Consider the following 14,212-nt stretch of genomic DNA (forward strand, 5'->3'; position numbering starts at 1 on the left):
AATTTTTTTTTTTTTTTTTTGGATCTCTAAGTTGCGTATAAATATAAGTAATAAGCGTTGAAGTACATTTTATTTGAGACAAAGTTTCTAAATATGGCACATATAAAATTTACTATTTTTCCTGTTATAGCTATCATATCAAATTATCTAAATTAAATTTATCAAAGTAAAAAGTTGAATTTCTTTCAGCCTGTTTAATTGCCTCTGTGTGTAAATAAGATATACGTGTGAAAAAATATGAATATTTTCATATAAGTAAAAGAGCTTTATTAAATTACATTGTTTTTAAAAAGCATGGGTATTCCAATTCATTGGAAGAGATGAAGGGCAGTCTATTAAAGCTTTCTTAAGTCTTTCAAAGTTTTAACTTTATAATACAACTCTTTCCTCAAGATCTTTGTAAATATAAGCATGGTGTATCCTACATTTTCTCTATTGTAGCAATGTAATGATATTCTACACTTGTAATATTGTACAACTATAGTAAGACAAATAAAATTCATTATAGATTGTTGTAGTTACATTGCTTAATCATTTGATGAAATTGTAAAGTTCTTTATTATTTTATAAATATTTTATATTATTTTATATTAATATTTATAAATATAGTTTATTCTATATTTTTATTTATACTTTTAATCTTTTAGTGATACTAAGCACTTGAAATAATTCAGTGCTTTTACATTTAAAAAGAAAAAAAAAAAAAAAAGATTAAAACAAATTTATAATTATTTTAATTACTTTTATTAATCAATTATGAGATATTCGAATAAAAATTACAGGCTAATAGTTAAAAAAAACATGATATTGTACCCCAGAAACAACTTATTCTGAAAATGTATTACAATTAATTTTTTATTTTAATAAATTTATATATTTTTATTTTAATTATAAATTTAGAATGTATATATCTTACATTTGTATGTCTTATCCAATGAAGTTCATAATAACAATATGCAAAATAATATGTGCAAAAATGAAGTCTGCAAATCCTCTCTCCGGACTTATACCGTGAAACTGACTTCGGTTTTGTGGATTAACTTGCAACCGAAGGCAAACTGAAAAAGAGAAATATAAAACCATCAAATAACCTAACCTAACCAAGCAATGCAGAGTCTATGTACAAATTACCTCCCAGAATGAAGCAGGATACGCAGGATATGAAGCCGCTAAGGAAACTATTGAAGGGGAAGGTGCCGACGAGGCAACAGTACACAAATTGGATAACACCCGTCAAGAACACGTACAACAGGTACGCGTCGATAATTTTCAGCTTCTTGGGCGTATTTTTCGCGTACTCGGTCCAGAATTTGTACAACACTACCAATGCCGTCATGTTTGTGAAGTAATTTATTGCAAGTGCCGCGGAGAATGTCAAAATACGTATACGTGCAATTATAACTCGTGTATACTACACGTGTGGCGAGCGCCGGACAGCCAGAGTATGACACGTATACCCATAAACCTTATAAATGCTTATAGATATGGATGCGCGAAATTACCCACCCAACAAAAGTCGATATTTAATTTTTCAGCATGGTAAGCCTGACACCAAAGTTTCAAATTGCCGTCGCACGAGGCCTCCAATATCAATTTGGCAGCCCAGGCGGCGAATCGACGTCTTGCTTGGCGTTGAATAACCGTCTTTTCAAATTATAATAACTGCTACGGTGTACGGTGAGCGAGGTACTGTGGGGACGTGGGCTCGAGCGGCTCGAGGCGCGTAGTATTTGGCACGATCCCGTACGGTACGGTTTTAGTTTCGTCCGAGTAGGAAGACGCACGGAAAGGGGAACGACGAGGCAACCGAGCAACGGTCGTTTGACGGCGTCATCTGATTGCAGGCACACGGTTACCCGGTGAAGTTCTTCGGGTCTCTTCTAGGTCTAATCTGGGACGGGACAACCTAGACGATAAGAATGTCCTTCTCCAAGGCAAGGATTCAGCGGTTCAACGAACTGGCAAGTAAGTTAATTGAGCGTGTAAGTAAGCAACCGATTCTGCACTTCGTGACCGACGAGTTTCTGCATCCCGGTTACGCTTTCTTATTTGTTTAACGTGTCGGTTACCGGGATAAATTGTTGCACGTTTTGGCAATCTTTCCTTGTCCCCCACGTGTATTTAAGTCCAACGTATTTACGTCCTACTTAGCCGTAAGTTTCTTTGCTTTTGGAAGACAAATTGACACCGATTCTTCCACGACTTGTGTCGGTTAAATGGAAGATAATATTTAAATATAAATATTTTTATTAATTAAGATATATCACGAAGATTAAGTATTATTGTCGTTTTAATTAGGCTTGTAAGTAAACAAAAAAAATATAACATTGCAAGAAGCATTTACGATAATTCGATAAAAGAATTCACACACACACACACACACACACACAATTTTTTTTTTTTTATTTGTGTGTGTGTTTTTTTTAAATTAAAATTTTATTACAAAATTTGTATATTTTAATTTCTTTATAGATTTTTTTCCCCAATATTCTCACGAATTACAAAATCGTAAGAATTCGCGGAGCACAAAATAAATAAGTTAATTTGTCTGTTAAGTGAACTGTAGATCACGAAGCGCATAGATTTATTTAAATATTTAGTCTATGAATCTCGAGATTATATCATTACCCCGTTATTATTATTATAATTATACAAGTATGCGTGATTGCGTTATGGCGGGAAAATCTTATCATGCTCGGCGTGAAACGTGAGGCTTCAACCGTCTCTCAAACGCGTTTTGTATTACATTTTCCTGCGTTTTAATAGCACTAGTATTTTCATTTTAAAACACGCTTATTTATTGCGATTCGATTATTATAAATAATTTTTATAAATTACGACTGCTTTATTAAAATTTTTTTATTTATATTTTATTAAATTATTATAACTTAAATCAGAAAAGGAAGAGTGACGAATATAAATGAATGCTTTTAAGCTAAATTTTTATTTTTTTTTATTTTTTTTATATTTTTTTTTTTTTTAATATATAAAGTAAAAGGCTTGAGCAAAATTGGCTAATGTAATATTTTATTTGTTGTTTCTCATGTCTTATCTTTGCAGCGTTTGTCCTTTAAATTTCTCATATATTGATCTTGTTCCTCGCCCTTCCTTGCTCTCTCCCCCAAAGAAAGAAAGAAAGAAAGAAAGAAAGCGCGCGGTAGACAATAAAAGAAGACATTTTATCGCGTATGGATGCAATGGGAAACGTTCTCGGCTACACCTGGTTATTCTACGACCCCATGGAGATATGTCCCTCGCATTCAGAACAGCTGTCTTTCCCATTCGCGCTTGCGTCACCCTATGCACGATACGTTACTCGAAAAGAAACTCATTTCGCCGCGCCATCACTTATGAAAAATTGCACAAGAAATAATATAATAATATATTATATGTATCATTTTTTATATTATTACAACACATTAATAATCCTTAATATTTAGGATTATTGATCGCTGAGATCATGATCTTTGCATTCGCTTGGCATACCGATAAATTAATAATAATAATAATTGCTTTCTAAAAAAGTATACTAACGTATGCAAGTGATTTTACAGGCGATGTACCTCCACCAGGCGCTTATGATCCGAAATTCGATAATAAAGTGAAGGGATCTGTTATTGAGAAATCTGATAGGTTTTTAGATAATAAAAGTACAAGCAGTGTAGAATGTAACGGATCAATCTCATCAGTAAAGAGCAATACAGCTCCCGTTTTCCGAAAGGTAAATTTTAATATTAATTTTTTCGCTGATTCCAAATTAGTTATAATATTTACAGCCAAATTTATAGTAAAAAATTGTTTTATCAAAAAATATCAAATTATATAAAATAATATGTTTTATATTATTTTACCTTAGCCTCCGCCTCCGCCAAAACGATTAGGCACGAAATCGTCAGGATTGACTAAACTTAAATTAACAGCAACTCAAGTAATCAATGTTGAAATGAAATACGAAACCAATCAGCAGCTTGCAGATCTACAAGTAGAATGTTTGAATAAGGATAAAACTATACAAGAACACGAAAAACATATTGAGGATATGAAAGACGAAATGCAGAAATTGGAATTTGAATTGGAAGAGCTGCACAAGAAACAAAATGAGATAGAAATGCAACATATGAAAGATATAGACGCAATGGTTAATATATATGTATATCTCTAAAAAAAAAATTTTTTTTAGTATTAAGTTTTACTCATCAGTACATTATGTTCTCCAAATATTTTTAATTTGCAGGAAAAGTTACAACAAGATTTAACAAACGGTCATAATAAGCATTATGCAGAAATGGAGACACTTTATTCGCAATTAGCAGAAATAACTAAGGAAAAAGAACAAGAGATTTCAGCGCGAAAAGTAATGGAAATGGAACTCAGAAATTATGTGACCGAATTATCGAAGCAAATAACAACGCTGGAAGCTCAACTGCATGCTAAAAAAGAAGAAGGCAAAACAAAGGTAAACTAATTAATTTTAATTTGAAAGTGTGATGTAAACTGCTATATAAGCAAAATTATATTTTTTTACGTTTAATTTGTTGTTTAACAGATTGAAGCTCTTGAAATGCACATTGAAGAATTGTTAAATAAATTGGAAAAAATGAAACAGGATTACGATATCGAAGTAGGATTATTACAAAAAGAAAAATGCCAACTTGATATCTGTGTCGCGAATTTAACCCAAGAAAGATCCAATCTTGAGTCAAATTTGATAATAAAGCAAAACGAAATTTCAGAACTTGAAGCTCAATTATCTGTTCTACAGTGTGATTTACATGAAATTGAAACGCAATATGGAAAACTTGCCAACGGTTATGCTGATAAGTTCTCTGATTTTACTAATAAACACGAGGAAGAAATTGAACGTATTAGAGAAGATTTTAAGAAGGAAAAAACAGAACTCTTGATGGAAAATGAAATTCATAAGGCACGCGCATTACAAATGGAGACAAAAGCAAATAAAGTAGAAGAAACAAACTGTTCGCTTGCGGAAGAATTAGAGAAATTTCAAAGATATCATAAAGACGTACGTGTTTTGCGTTATAAACATACAATAAATGTGCTTTTATTCGTTATATGTATAAATGCTATTATAGTTACGTGTATGTGTATGCATGTACTGTCAGTTAAGATGAGGTGCTTAGTCAAAATTATAACACGATACATAATAACGGAGCATTTTAAATTTATCATATAAGTATACGTGCTAAATAATTAATATTATTTTATTTTATTTTATTTTTATTAATTTAATTTAATTTAATAGCAGCTTTTTTTTAACCTACTTTAGGTGACGCAACGTTTGCAAGATGCTCAAAAAGAGCTGAAACTTTCAAATGAAAGACATACTATTATGATAGAAAAATATAAAAAAGATTTGAACGACATGACAAATATGCATATGGAAAACACGTTAAAATTAGAAAAGGTTTTAGAAGACACCGCAGATGAATATTTAAAAGAATTAGAGATTGTACGGTGATATGTTTAATTTTTTTTTTTAGTTTTAATATGTATTATTAGTATTTTTATGATTGATTTTTCTGATTATCGTTAATACATGTATATTGTTTTACACAGGTTACTAAAACAAAAAATAAAGAAATAGAGGAGGTAAAACAAATTTCCTCCAAAAAAATTGAAGAAGAAACTGAACAAATAATGAAGCATGCTCAGAAACTGATCGATAAAGCTGAAACTGATAAACAAGGTGCACTAATAGCATATCGTACCGAGAGTACAGAGCAGGTGAAAAAAACGATTATCGAATGCGATGCTAAAGTAAGCAGATTACACGTGCGTAAGATGACGAATATCACTGATTAATTATTTGCTTATTTATTTATTTTTTTTTTTTTTATTTATCTTTGTTAAAGTTTTTGAACATTCAAACACATTTCATACTTTTACAATATTAATTTATGTAATTTATTCTGTAGATATATATATATATAGATATATATATATATATATTTTAAATCTATATTGTCTATTACTTTTCTCTATACGTTTCTAATTTAATTCAACTTATACGTACTCTTTGTGATACTTGAAAAAATTTTGGGTCCAAAAAAATATAAATGATATATTAGAATAAAATGTGTTTCAGGTCAACGCTATGGTCGAAGAAGCGCGAAATACCGTGGAAGAGGAGATACGGCTTGCTAACGACAGATATAAAACGTGTTTGGTTCGTATGGAGGTAGAGCGGGCTGCATTAGATGAAAAGCTTGCACAAAGAGATGCTGAAATCACTAAACTTTCCATGACACTTGAGGAGTTAAGGTCCTCCGTGGAAACTCAAGTAACTGTCATAATGTTAATATTAACGACTCAATGCATAATATAATTATTATCATGTTATAATTTGTGACTTTCAGACGAGTTTTAGTCAAAGTTTACAACTCGAATTGGATAAAGCAGAAAGCGAATTAGCGGAAAAGAAACAAGAATTGAGAACTTTAAAAGATCACATTAGAACAGAAGCAGCTGAAATGGTTACTAAGAAAAAAAGGTCAATATTATTTCTGTAATACTTATACTTTTTTTTTTTTTATCTAATTTATCTTGCTGAACAATTATTTTCAACTTTTAGATTTGAGTTGATTATGACTGAAAATCAGGCATCTGTTGCTGCGCTCACTAATCGGCTGGTTCAAAGTAACGCTGAAGTAGAAAGATTACAATATGAGGTAAAACGTGGCGAAGATTGCATACGCGAACACAAAGAATTGCTTAGTGCAATGCGTGCTAATTCACAAATGGTACATGAACAAGTTCATTCTTTTATGAAAGCATTAGACGCTCATAGAAATTTAGTAGATCAACACGAATCAGATAATATGTCTCAATTTGATAAGATAAAATCAATCTTCGAGACAAAGATCGAAAATTTAAAACAAAAAGCCTCGAAGGAGATTTCAAGACTTGAAGATGAGGCTAAGCAGAAATCTGTATTAAATAATGAGGTAATGTTATGTTTGTTAAGAATTATTTTGAGGTACATTTTGTAATTGATGATGAAAGATTATTTGTTTTGTGTTTCTACTGTAGTTAAAATTACAACTTGATGAGATGTCCAAGAGTATAAGTGAGACACAAGGTGCACTACTTATATTAGAGGAACAAAATGACGCTAGAGAAATTGATATTTCACGAATGGAACTAGCAAATAATAAGCTTTTGGAGGAATTAAGAAGTCGTAATAAAGCATTAGAAGAAAATAAACGATTACTTCAAGATCAAGCAATGCAACATAAGGTTCTTCTAGATGACGTAAGTTTAAATATAAATAATATTGAAATTAAGTGCAATAAATTGTTCACTAATTTGTGCATTAGTAACATATATGACATCATTTTTATAGGCAAATTCTCAAATAAAAAAACTTACTGAAAAAATTAAGCAATTCGAAGAAACGGATAAAACTGCAAAGGTAATGTTTTTTTTTTTAATATTTACAATTTATTGTTATGTTAAGATTGTAAAGAAATGTGACAAATAAAAATACTTTATTCCAGAATTCCACTTCGTTATTAGAACAAGAACGAATTCAGTGGAAATCTTTGGAAAATAAACTTACGAAACAGATTGAAGAGGAAAAAAGAGAACGATGTAAAGCTGAAGAGTGAGTTTAATTAATGCAATTCTTTATGGAATAAACGTTTTTTAAGAAATTAAAATAATTTTATTCTATTTTTTAGAGTGGTCGCTAAGTATGTAGCATTGAATGACGATCTTAAAAAGAATTATGCGGACATTATTGAACAGTACGCTGATGTAATTGGTCATCATAATCCTAAGCAAAGGATCAAGCACGTTATTCGGTTAAAAGACAAGAACTACGAATTGGAACAGGTGTGTGGCATTGTTCCACTTTTTGCACTTTTTATAACAGCTTTAGCAATTTGTTTTTTTTCTGTACTACATGAGTAGATATTTTTATTGAAATTACCGCTACGATATTGTTAAAAGTATATAAAAGTATTTGAACATAATTTCATAATTTGCTCAGGCAGGCCTGATAAATAATCGTGATTGTTGTGGAATTGTAACAGAGAATTTTAATTTATGTATAATTCATTTGATTATCTAATTGTTGTGTAAATAATGTTTGCTCTCTTCGTTTCGTAAAGCCTTAGCTTTATTTTATGCATCGGTTGTAATCTCGCAAAATTAGTGTTTTCCTTTTACATTTTTCTTCTACTATTATCATATTTGCACATGTGACTATATCGTGATAAGATAAAACAAAGCGAGAAAATGAACTTATTTCATACATGTGTTTTGTAAATAAAAATCTATTCAAAAGAGAGATTTTATAGTAAGAAAAATATATTTATTAATAATAACTTTACGCAAAAAAGAAAAAAAAAATTGCATAAAAAGATATTCAATTGTACATTTTTTAATTTATATTTTATGGAATAGATTTTATAAAAATAAAAGTATTTCTTTATAAGTAAATCTATTAGCATTTTTATTTATCCAGTAGAGCTGATGATCAATACTTACGACAAATAATAATCTTAATTATATTATTATGATTTTATTTAAGCTTTTACATATTCTTTTTATATTGCTGATTGGAAAATAATGTTTTTAGGAATTGCTAGCCAAGACGAGATTATTGGAACAGCAACAAAAAACTATAGAAAAGTTAAAAGCAGAAGAAAAGCGATCTCATTGGAAGGGCAAGGAAAATATAGTACATTCAACACCTATTTCTTCTCCGCATAAAACATTAACGCCATTAAAAGATCGTAACGATTAAATCTTCAGTAATAGTTCAATAGTTGTCTACTTAAATTATTAATCTAAATTACTTGTGTTTAAAGCTTGTATTCCAACAATTTTCTAAAGAACTAGAAAAACGATTGCCGTCATATTAATATTAATTTTATCTGTATCGTTAAAAAATGCTACGAAAGATTTATATATGTATATTTTTTAAAATAGAAATTACGAAATTATTATTGTTAAGACTGTTAATTTTACCATTATATGTATACTTCATAATGTACTTTACATTTTATCTAATTTGTATGTGACATCGTGATATATATATTTTATACGCGGCTATTGTACGGATGGATTATTATTATTAACGAATAAAGGATAACGTATAAAAGGATATTAACGTATAAAGACTTGGTACATCTTTTATATAAAATACATGCTTCAATAAATGTTCTGTTTAGAATTATTTTTAATGTGTAACGATAATTTGTACAACTTTATACAAGTTAATTAATTAAAATTAATACATGTCCTATAATTTGTATGTGACATCGTGATATATTTTATACGCGACTATTGTACGGATTATTATTTATATTATAAAGGATTATTATTATTAACATATAAAGGATAGCGTATAAAGGAAACGTATAAAAGGATATTAACGTATAAAGACTTGGTACATCTTTTATATAAAATACATGTTTCTGGCAATATCTGGCACTTTAGATCACATCTGGCTATTATTACATTATTACATTGCGTTAAATCATTAACAAAAATTGTATCCTGCATATATCTATATATTAATCCTCAAAATATATATCTTTTTTTATTAAAAAATCCCGTAAATATAAGATGATCTATATTTGCGGCGTTACCCTGCACCGTCTTTTGGTAATTATTTGCGATTAAAAGTTATTGCAAGAACACGATTTACGTTCGCGCATTGTTCGACTTTGTTTCACCTAGCCAATCTTTTGGATTTTTCAGTACCTCTAAAAGTCGTGACTCTTTCGAACCGGCCGCAGGTTCATGCATGTATTCCCATTTGGCGTTCAACGGCAAGGACATAAGTATGCTTTCGTATCGCGCACCAGGCGTATACAGGCCAAACTTGGTACCGCGATCATAAATCAAATTAAACTCGACGTATCTACCTCGTCGCAACAACTGCCATTGTCTCTCGTGATATCCGTAGCCGTCGTTTTTATGTTTTTTTACTAGGGGAATGTATGACGGAATAACCGCCTCGGAACAAGAGGTAACGAATTGAAAAGCTTCGCTCTGACTTGGGGTGTCAAGGTCGTCGAAAAATATACCACCCACACCACGCCGTTCACCTCGATGCACGATGTAGAAGTAATTGTCACACCATTCTTTAAACTTGGCGTAGTAAGAGGGATCGTGCTGGTCACATGCAGTTTTTAGCGTTTTATGAAAATGTCTGGCGTCCTCTTCGTCCAGGTAATATGGAGTGAGATCTGTGCCGCCTCCAAACCACCACTGAGTAGTATCGTCTGAATTTTTCACCTCGAAGTAACGATAGTTGAAGTGGATTGTAGGGACCATCGGATTGCGAGGGTGAATCACAGCACTGACTCCAGCTGCGAAGAACGGCACCGAGTCACCCATCTTCTTGCCACGTGCTCGCATCTGTTGGGTTGCATTCGGTGGTAGCACCCCAGTCACAATTGAAACATTAACGCCAGCCTTTTCAAACACTTCTCCATCCTGCAGCACACAGGTAATACCCCCGCCACCTTCCTTCCTCGTCCACCGGTCCACTTTAAAGGACTTGTCAGTTTCTAGTTCTTCGAGAGCTTTGCAGAAATCTGCCTGGGCCTTCATTACCAATAGTTCCATTTTCGTTTTCATGTCATTCTGGTTTTTCTGTAACGTGTCAACGGCAGTAATAGGTTCTGCCATAAAGGTTTTAACGTAATTATGCAGATCAGTCTGTGCTGCCTGAACTGTAACCTTTGACACACTGTACGCTGCAAACCCTGTTAGGATTCCTGCTCCAACGTGCTTTAGATTCTTCGATTTGCTCCATGTGGCGTAACAGTAAATACCGATGAAACGTAGGCCCTTCCTCATTGTAAAATTTGCAGCTATGGTTTTTTTGTATTATCAGGAGCATAAAATTCGCAGCCTTACTATCTGGGATGTTTTCGCAAGCTAATCTTGTGGTTTTATAAGCGAGAGAAGCTCTCAGCTAGATATCAGATTAGATTAGATGATTTAGAATGCATCCATCGATACAATGATATACTTACGGCACGATAACTTTTTGCTAGTGAATCGTACGTACAACGTATGCGCGGATATTGACACGGTAAAATGGCAAACTTTCAATGGAACGATGATTTCGGAGACCATGCAATGCAAACTCACATAGACGTTACAGTACTTAATTTTTTCGCAAGCAACGCTACTATCTTCTTATTATGTTATATACTACTCCGTGGATGTTTCATGTCTTTCTAACCTGTTACACTATGCCTGTCGTTGTAGTAGATCGCGGAGGTTATGTTTCCGAACCCGATACTTCGTACGTTTCGTCCAGTGTATATATTTTGGAACTTTAATAGCCAAACTGGCTCGATTGTATGACCGTTGCACGCTTCTCGTGCATCGGACATTAAAATGCTTGCTGTCAATCAAGCCGTGACGACGATAGTGACGTAGAACGTGACTCGAATCATGTATAAGTTTCAAGAATGGTTGTCACGCAACGGAAGATGAAGCAGGTCGCAATTGTGGTGGTTTGCGTATTGCTGGGTGAGTTCTTACAGATAGTTTACGGAGCCCAAGTCTCGGAAAAACCAAAACAAAAGTTTTTTTTTTTTTTTTATTAACCCCATTTATCATCTCGAGATATGAGATATTGTCATGCGATCTAATAGCTTTGTCGTTAATCAAACTGTTTCAATTCGATGCACTAAATGTCTCGTGTTTTTCTTTTTTCTTTTGCTTTACATAAAATTGTTAAAAATTGCAGACCTGTACGTGTAATTCGCCTTTAAAAATTCGTTATAGGAATAAGTAGCTGTGAATCAAATTCGCAATTTCGTAATTTATTATCGTTTACACTTGTGATAGTGTTGGGCTTCTACAAAACTCTGGTAACTACGGAAGAGGAAAGATCTTTTAATCGTGGCCGACATCGCACAGTACTTGGCACGAGTAAAGCTAATTTCAACGATAAGGATGGACTCGCTGAGGTAACGAAGAAAATTCTAGACAATATCGAAAACGAGTCGTCCGACAGGGAAATTAGAAATATTGAAGAGGCGAAGGTTAGAATTCGCGAGCTGGAGGGTAAGCTTCAACATTTGGAGGCAGCGATTAAAAACGGAATAGCCAAAGACTTCCCAACAGTCAAGTTCTTAAATTATAAGAACCGGAAACGAATATTGGTGACGGGTGGCGCGGGCTTTGTCGGTTCTCACTTGGTGGATCGTTTAATGCTTGCTGGACACGAAGTAATAGTTGTCGATAATTTTTTCACCGGCAGAAAGCGAAACGTCGAGCACTGGGTGGGTCACGAAAATTTCGAACTAGTTCATCATGACATCGTGAGGCCTTTGTATCTAGAGGTCGACGAAATCTATCATCTCGCTAGTCCGGCGAGTCCGCCACACTACATGTTAAACCCAGTCAAAACGATCAAGACTAATACACTAGGCACTATTAATATGCTCGGTAAGTTTACTGTACGCAGAATTTCAGAGCGATCAATTATATATACGTGTATATTTATATGTATACATATAATTTGTTGTTGATTATATTTTAGGACTTGCAAAACGAGTTGGCGCGCGAGTATTAATTGCGAGCACGTCTGAAGTATATGGAGATCCTAATGAACATCCGCAGGCAGAGACTTACTGGGGCCACGTGAATCCTATTGGTAAGTTATTAAAAAAAAAAAAAAAAAAAAAAAAGGGTCTTTTTTTTTGTACATTGTAACAAAAATTTTAATTAACGATTAGTCCATTGTTGAAATATAGGTCCGCGAGCATGCTATGACGAGGGTAAGCGAGTTGCCGAGACATTGAGCTATGCTTATATGAGACAGGAGGGCGTTTCAGTTAGAGTTGCACGAATTTTCAACACCTTTGGCCCTAGAATGCATATGAATGATGGTCGTGTTGTGTCAAATTTTATCCTCCAAGCTTTACAAAACGATTCCATCACGATTTACGGCAGTGGAAAACAAACGCGATCGTTTCAATATGTTTCCGATCTAGTGGATGGTTTGGTGGCGTTAATGGCATCCAATTATACTTTACCGGTGAATATCGGAAACCCCGTGGAGCATACGATTGAAAGTAAAAGTCGCTTTTTATTTTAATAATTTTTTCTCGACATTTGTGATACTTATTAAAGTTTAACATTCTAATTTCTCTTAGAATTTGCACGTATAATAAAGGATTTGGTGGGTGCTACTAGTGAAATAGTTGAACTTGCAGCGGTTGAGGATGATCCACAGAGAAGAAGACCGGATATTAGCAGAGCAAAAAAATATTTAAGTTGGGAGCCTAAGGTTCCTTTGGCTGAAGGTTTGAAGAAAACTATAGTGTATTTCGCAAAAGAATTACAAAGGACAAAACATTCTCAAAAAACCAGTTTTAAACAGTCTTCTTACAAAAACGATCACGATATTGTAGAACAACTTTAAACATTCAAACGTTTATAATATAAATAATGTATCCACTTTCAGAAGTGGCGTGAAAGTGCCATTAAGCTATGGACCACTATGTGCCAAAAAATCCCCGTCCAGTTAAATTTTACATTTCATTAATTACAGTTCATTTATTATAGTTGTAAATTAGCAATAAAATTTAAAAAAAAAAGATTGTGTCATCAAGTTATTTAATTATAATAAAGAAAATCAGTGCAATGCGATTGAAACAAATGGTATCCAATAAATAAACAGTATACAGTATTAGTAATTTTTATTGTAGATACATAAGATAACCAAATAGCATAGCATAATCTTTAATAACAAATAACGTGTAAGTGAGAAAGTAATTTTATATTTTTATACTAGAACAAACCAAGCGCACGCTTTGCGTGTGCTATTTTTCGAAAGGATTCCATTCGTGCGCGTTATTATAATTGGGGACATTAATTAATTATTATATATTATATTAATTATTATATATTAACTATTATAAATTATATTAATTATTATATATTAATTATTTTTATATGATGATTGCATTATAACTGAGTAATTAATGATCGACGACGTGTTATCGGTTCAAGAGACTCGATTATTAACTATGAAAAAAAAGTCATGCGACTTACCAATCTGCATGAGCATCAGCGGAGTTGATGATTTCTGCCGGTGGCTGTAACATAAAAAGAAATATATTATTGTAGACATGTAAATTGGTTCATAAAATTAATTAAAAAAAAAGGTAAAAGTTTTTCCTTAATATTTTATTTTATAAAATGTATATTC

The 14,212-nt window shown here is 32.5% G+C and overlaps 4 protein-coding genes across 9 annotated transcripts; 2 read left to right on the plus strand and 2 right to left on the minus strand.

The window, feature by feature from the left end:
- Positions 1-721: 721 nt before the first annotated feature.
- Dad1 (dolichyl-diphosphooligosaccharide--protein glycosyltransferase subunit) lies at positions 722-1,480 on the minus strand. 2 transcript variants are annotated; one of them, XM_070670139.1, is made up of 3 exons: positions 1,132-1,480; positions 917-1,058; positions 722-830 (listed from the first exon to the last, which is right to left on the minus strand). In XM_070670139.1, exons 1-2 carry the CDS (start codon positions 1,334-1,336, stop codon positions 928-930), a joined length of 336 nt encoding a protein of 111 aa, XP_070526240.1. In that variant the 5' UTR covers positions 1,337-1,480; the 3' UTR covers positions 722-830; positions 917-927. The 2 variants fall into 2 exon arrangements, with proteins under 2 accessions (XP_070526240.1, XP_070526239.1); XM_070670138.1 differs by lacking the exon at positions 722-830 and having other exon boundaries at positions 838-1,058.
- Positions 1,481-1,637: 157 nt separating this feature from the next.
- LOC139110366 (restin homolog) lies at positions 1,638-9,130 on the plus strand. 4 transcript variants are annotated; one of them, XM_070670109.1, is made up of 16 exons: positions 1,645-1,748; positions 1,845-1,965; positions 3,555-3,721; positions 3,857-4,138; positions 4,235-4,456; positions 4,547-5,023; positions 5,288-5,470; positions 5,578-5,793; positions 6,107-6,301; positions 6,378-6,511; positions 6,593-6,965; positions 7,051-7,272; positions 7,364-7,432; positions 7,518-7,624; positions 7,701-7,854; positions 8,603-9,130. In XM_070670109.1, the coding sequence occupies exons 2-16, from the start codon at positions 1,920-1,922 to the stop codon at positions 8,768-8,770; spliced, it is 3,015 nt and encodes a 1,004-aa protein (XP_070526210.1). In that variant the 5' UTR covers positions 1,645-1,748; positions 1,845-1,919; the 3' UTR covers positions 8,771-9,130. The 4 variants fall into 4 exon arrangements, with proteins under 4 accessions (XP_070526209.1, XP_070526211.1, XP_070526212.1 ...); XM_070670108.1 differs by having other exon boundaries at positions 1,638-1,965; XM_070670110.1 differs by having other exon boundaries at positions 1,638-1,965; positions 5,578-5,778.
- A 57-nt stretch (positions 9,131-9,187) lies between these two features.
- On the minus strand, positions 9,188-10,994 carry Coprox (oxygen-dependent coproporphyrinogen-III oxidase). Its single transcript, XM_070670123.1, has one exon. The coding sequence runs from the start codon at positions 10,834-10,836 to the stop codon at positions 9,673-9,675; it is 1,164 nt and encodes a 387-aa protein (XP_070526224.1). The 5' UTR covers positions 10,837-10,994; the 3' UTR covers positions 9,188-9,672.
- A 144-nt stretch (positions 10,995-11,138) lies between these two features.
- Uxs (UDP-xylose synthase) lies at positions 11,139-13,690 on the plus strand. 2 transcript variants are annotated; one of them, XM_070670121.1, is made up of 5 exons: positions 11,139-11,520; positions 11,779-12,444; positions 12,539-12,652; positions 12,753-13,073; positions 13,155-13,690. In XM_070670121.1, exons 1-5 carry the CDS (start codon positions 11,460-11,462, stop codon positions 13,421-13,423), a joined length of 1,431 nt encoding a protein of 476 aa, XP_070526222.1. In that variant the 5' UTR covers positions 11,139-11,459; the 3' UTR covers positions 13,424-13,690. The 2 variants fall into 2 exon arrangements, with proteins under 2 accessions (XP_070526222.1, XP_070526223.1); XM_070670122.1 differs by having other exon boundaries at positions 11,842-12,444.
- The last annotated feature ends 522 nt before the right edge of the window (positions 13,691-14,212 follow it).

This window comes from Cardiocondyla obscurior, linkage group LG20 (assembly GCF_019399895.1).
Source record: "Cardiocondyla obscurior isolate alpha-2009 linkage group LG20, Cobs3.1, whole genome shotgun sequence".
Classification (NCBI taxonomy): domain Eukaryota; kingdom Metazoa; phylum Arthropoda; class Insecta; order Hymenoptera; family Formicidae; genus Cardiocondyla; species Cardiocondyla obscurior.

What these genes read in the sequence shown, in the direction of transcription:
- LOC139110366 (XM_070670108.1), top strand. Translation starts at nt 1,920, where the DNA reads ATGTCCTTCTCCAAGGCAAGGATTCAGCGGTTCAACGAACTGGCAA. An exon ending in CAGCTCCCGTTTTCCGAAAG is followed by an intron (nt 3,722 to 3,856) that starts GTAAATTTTAAT and finishes ATTTTACCTTAG; the next exon opens with CCTCCGCCTCCGCCAAAACG. An exon ending in AATCTGTATTAAATAATGAG is followed by an intron (nt 6,966 to 7,050) that starts GTAATGTTATGT and finishes TTTCTACTGTAG; the next exon opens with TTAAAATTACAACTTGATGA.
- Coprox (XM_070670123.1), bottom strand. Translation starts at nt 10,836, where the DNA reads ATGAGGAAGGGCCTACGTTTCATCGGTATTTACTGTTACGCCACATGG.
- Dad1 (XM_070670139.1), bottom strand. Translation starts at nt 1,336, where the DNA reads ATGACGGCATTGGTAGTGTTGTACAAATTCTGGACCGAGTACGCGAAA. An exon ending in ATCCTGCTTCATTCTGGGAG is followed by an intron (nt 1,059 to 1,131) that starts GTAATTTGTACA and finishes TCTCTTTTTCAG; the next exon opens with TTTGCCTTCGGTTGCAAGTT.
- Uxs (XM_070670121.1), top strand. Translation starts at nt 11,460, where the DNA reads ATGGTTGTCACGCAACGGAAGATGAAGCAGGTCGCAATTGTGGTGGTT. An exon ending in GGGCCACGTGAATCCTATTG is followed by an intron (nt 12,653 to 12,752) that starts GTAAGTTATTAA and finishes GTTGAAATATAG; the next exon opens with GTCCGCGAGCATGCTATGAC. An exon ending in CGTGGAGCATACGATTGAAA is followed by an intron (nt 13,074 to 13,154) that starts GTAAAAGTCGCT and finishes AATTTCTCTTAG; the next exon opens with AATTTGCACGTATAATAAAG.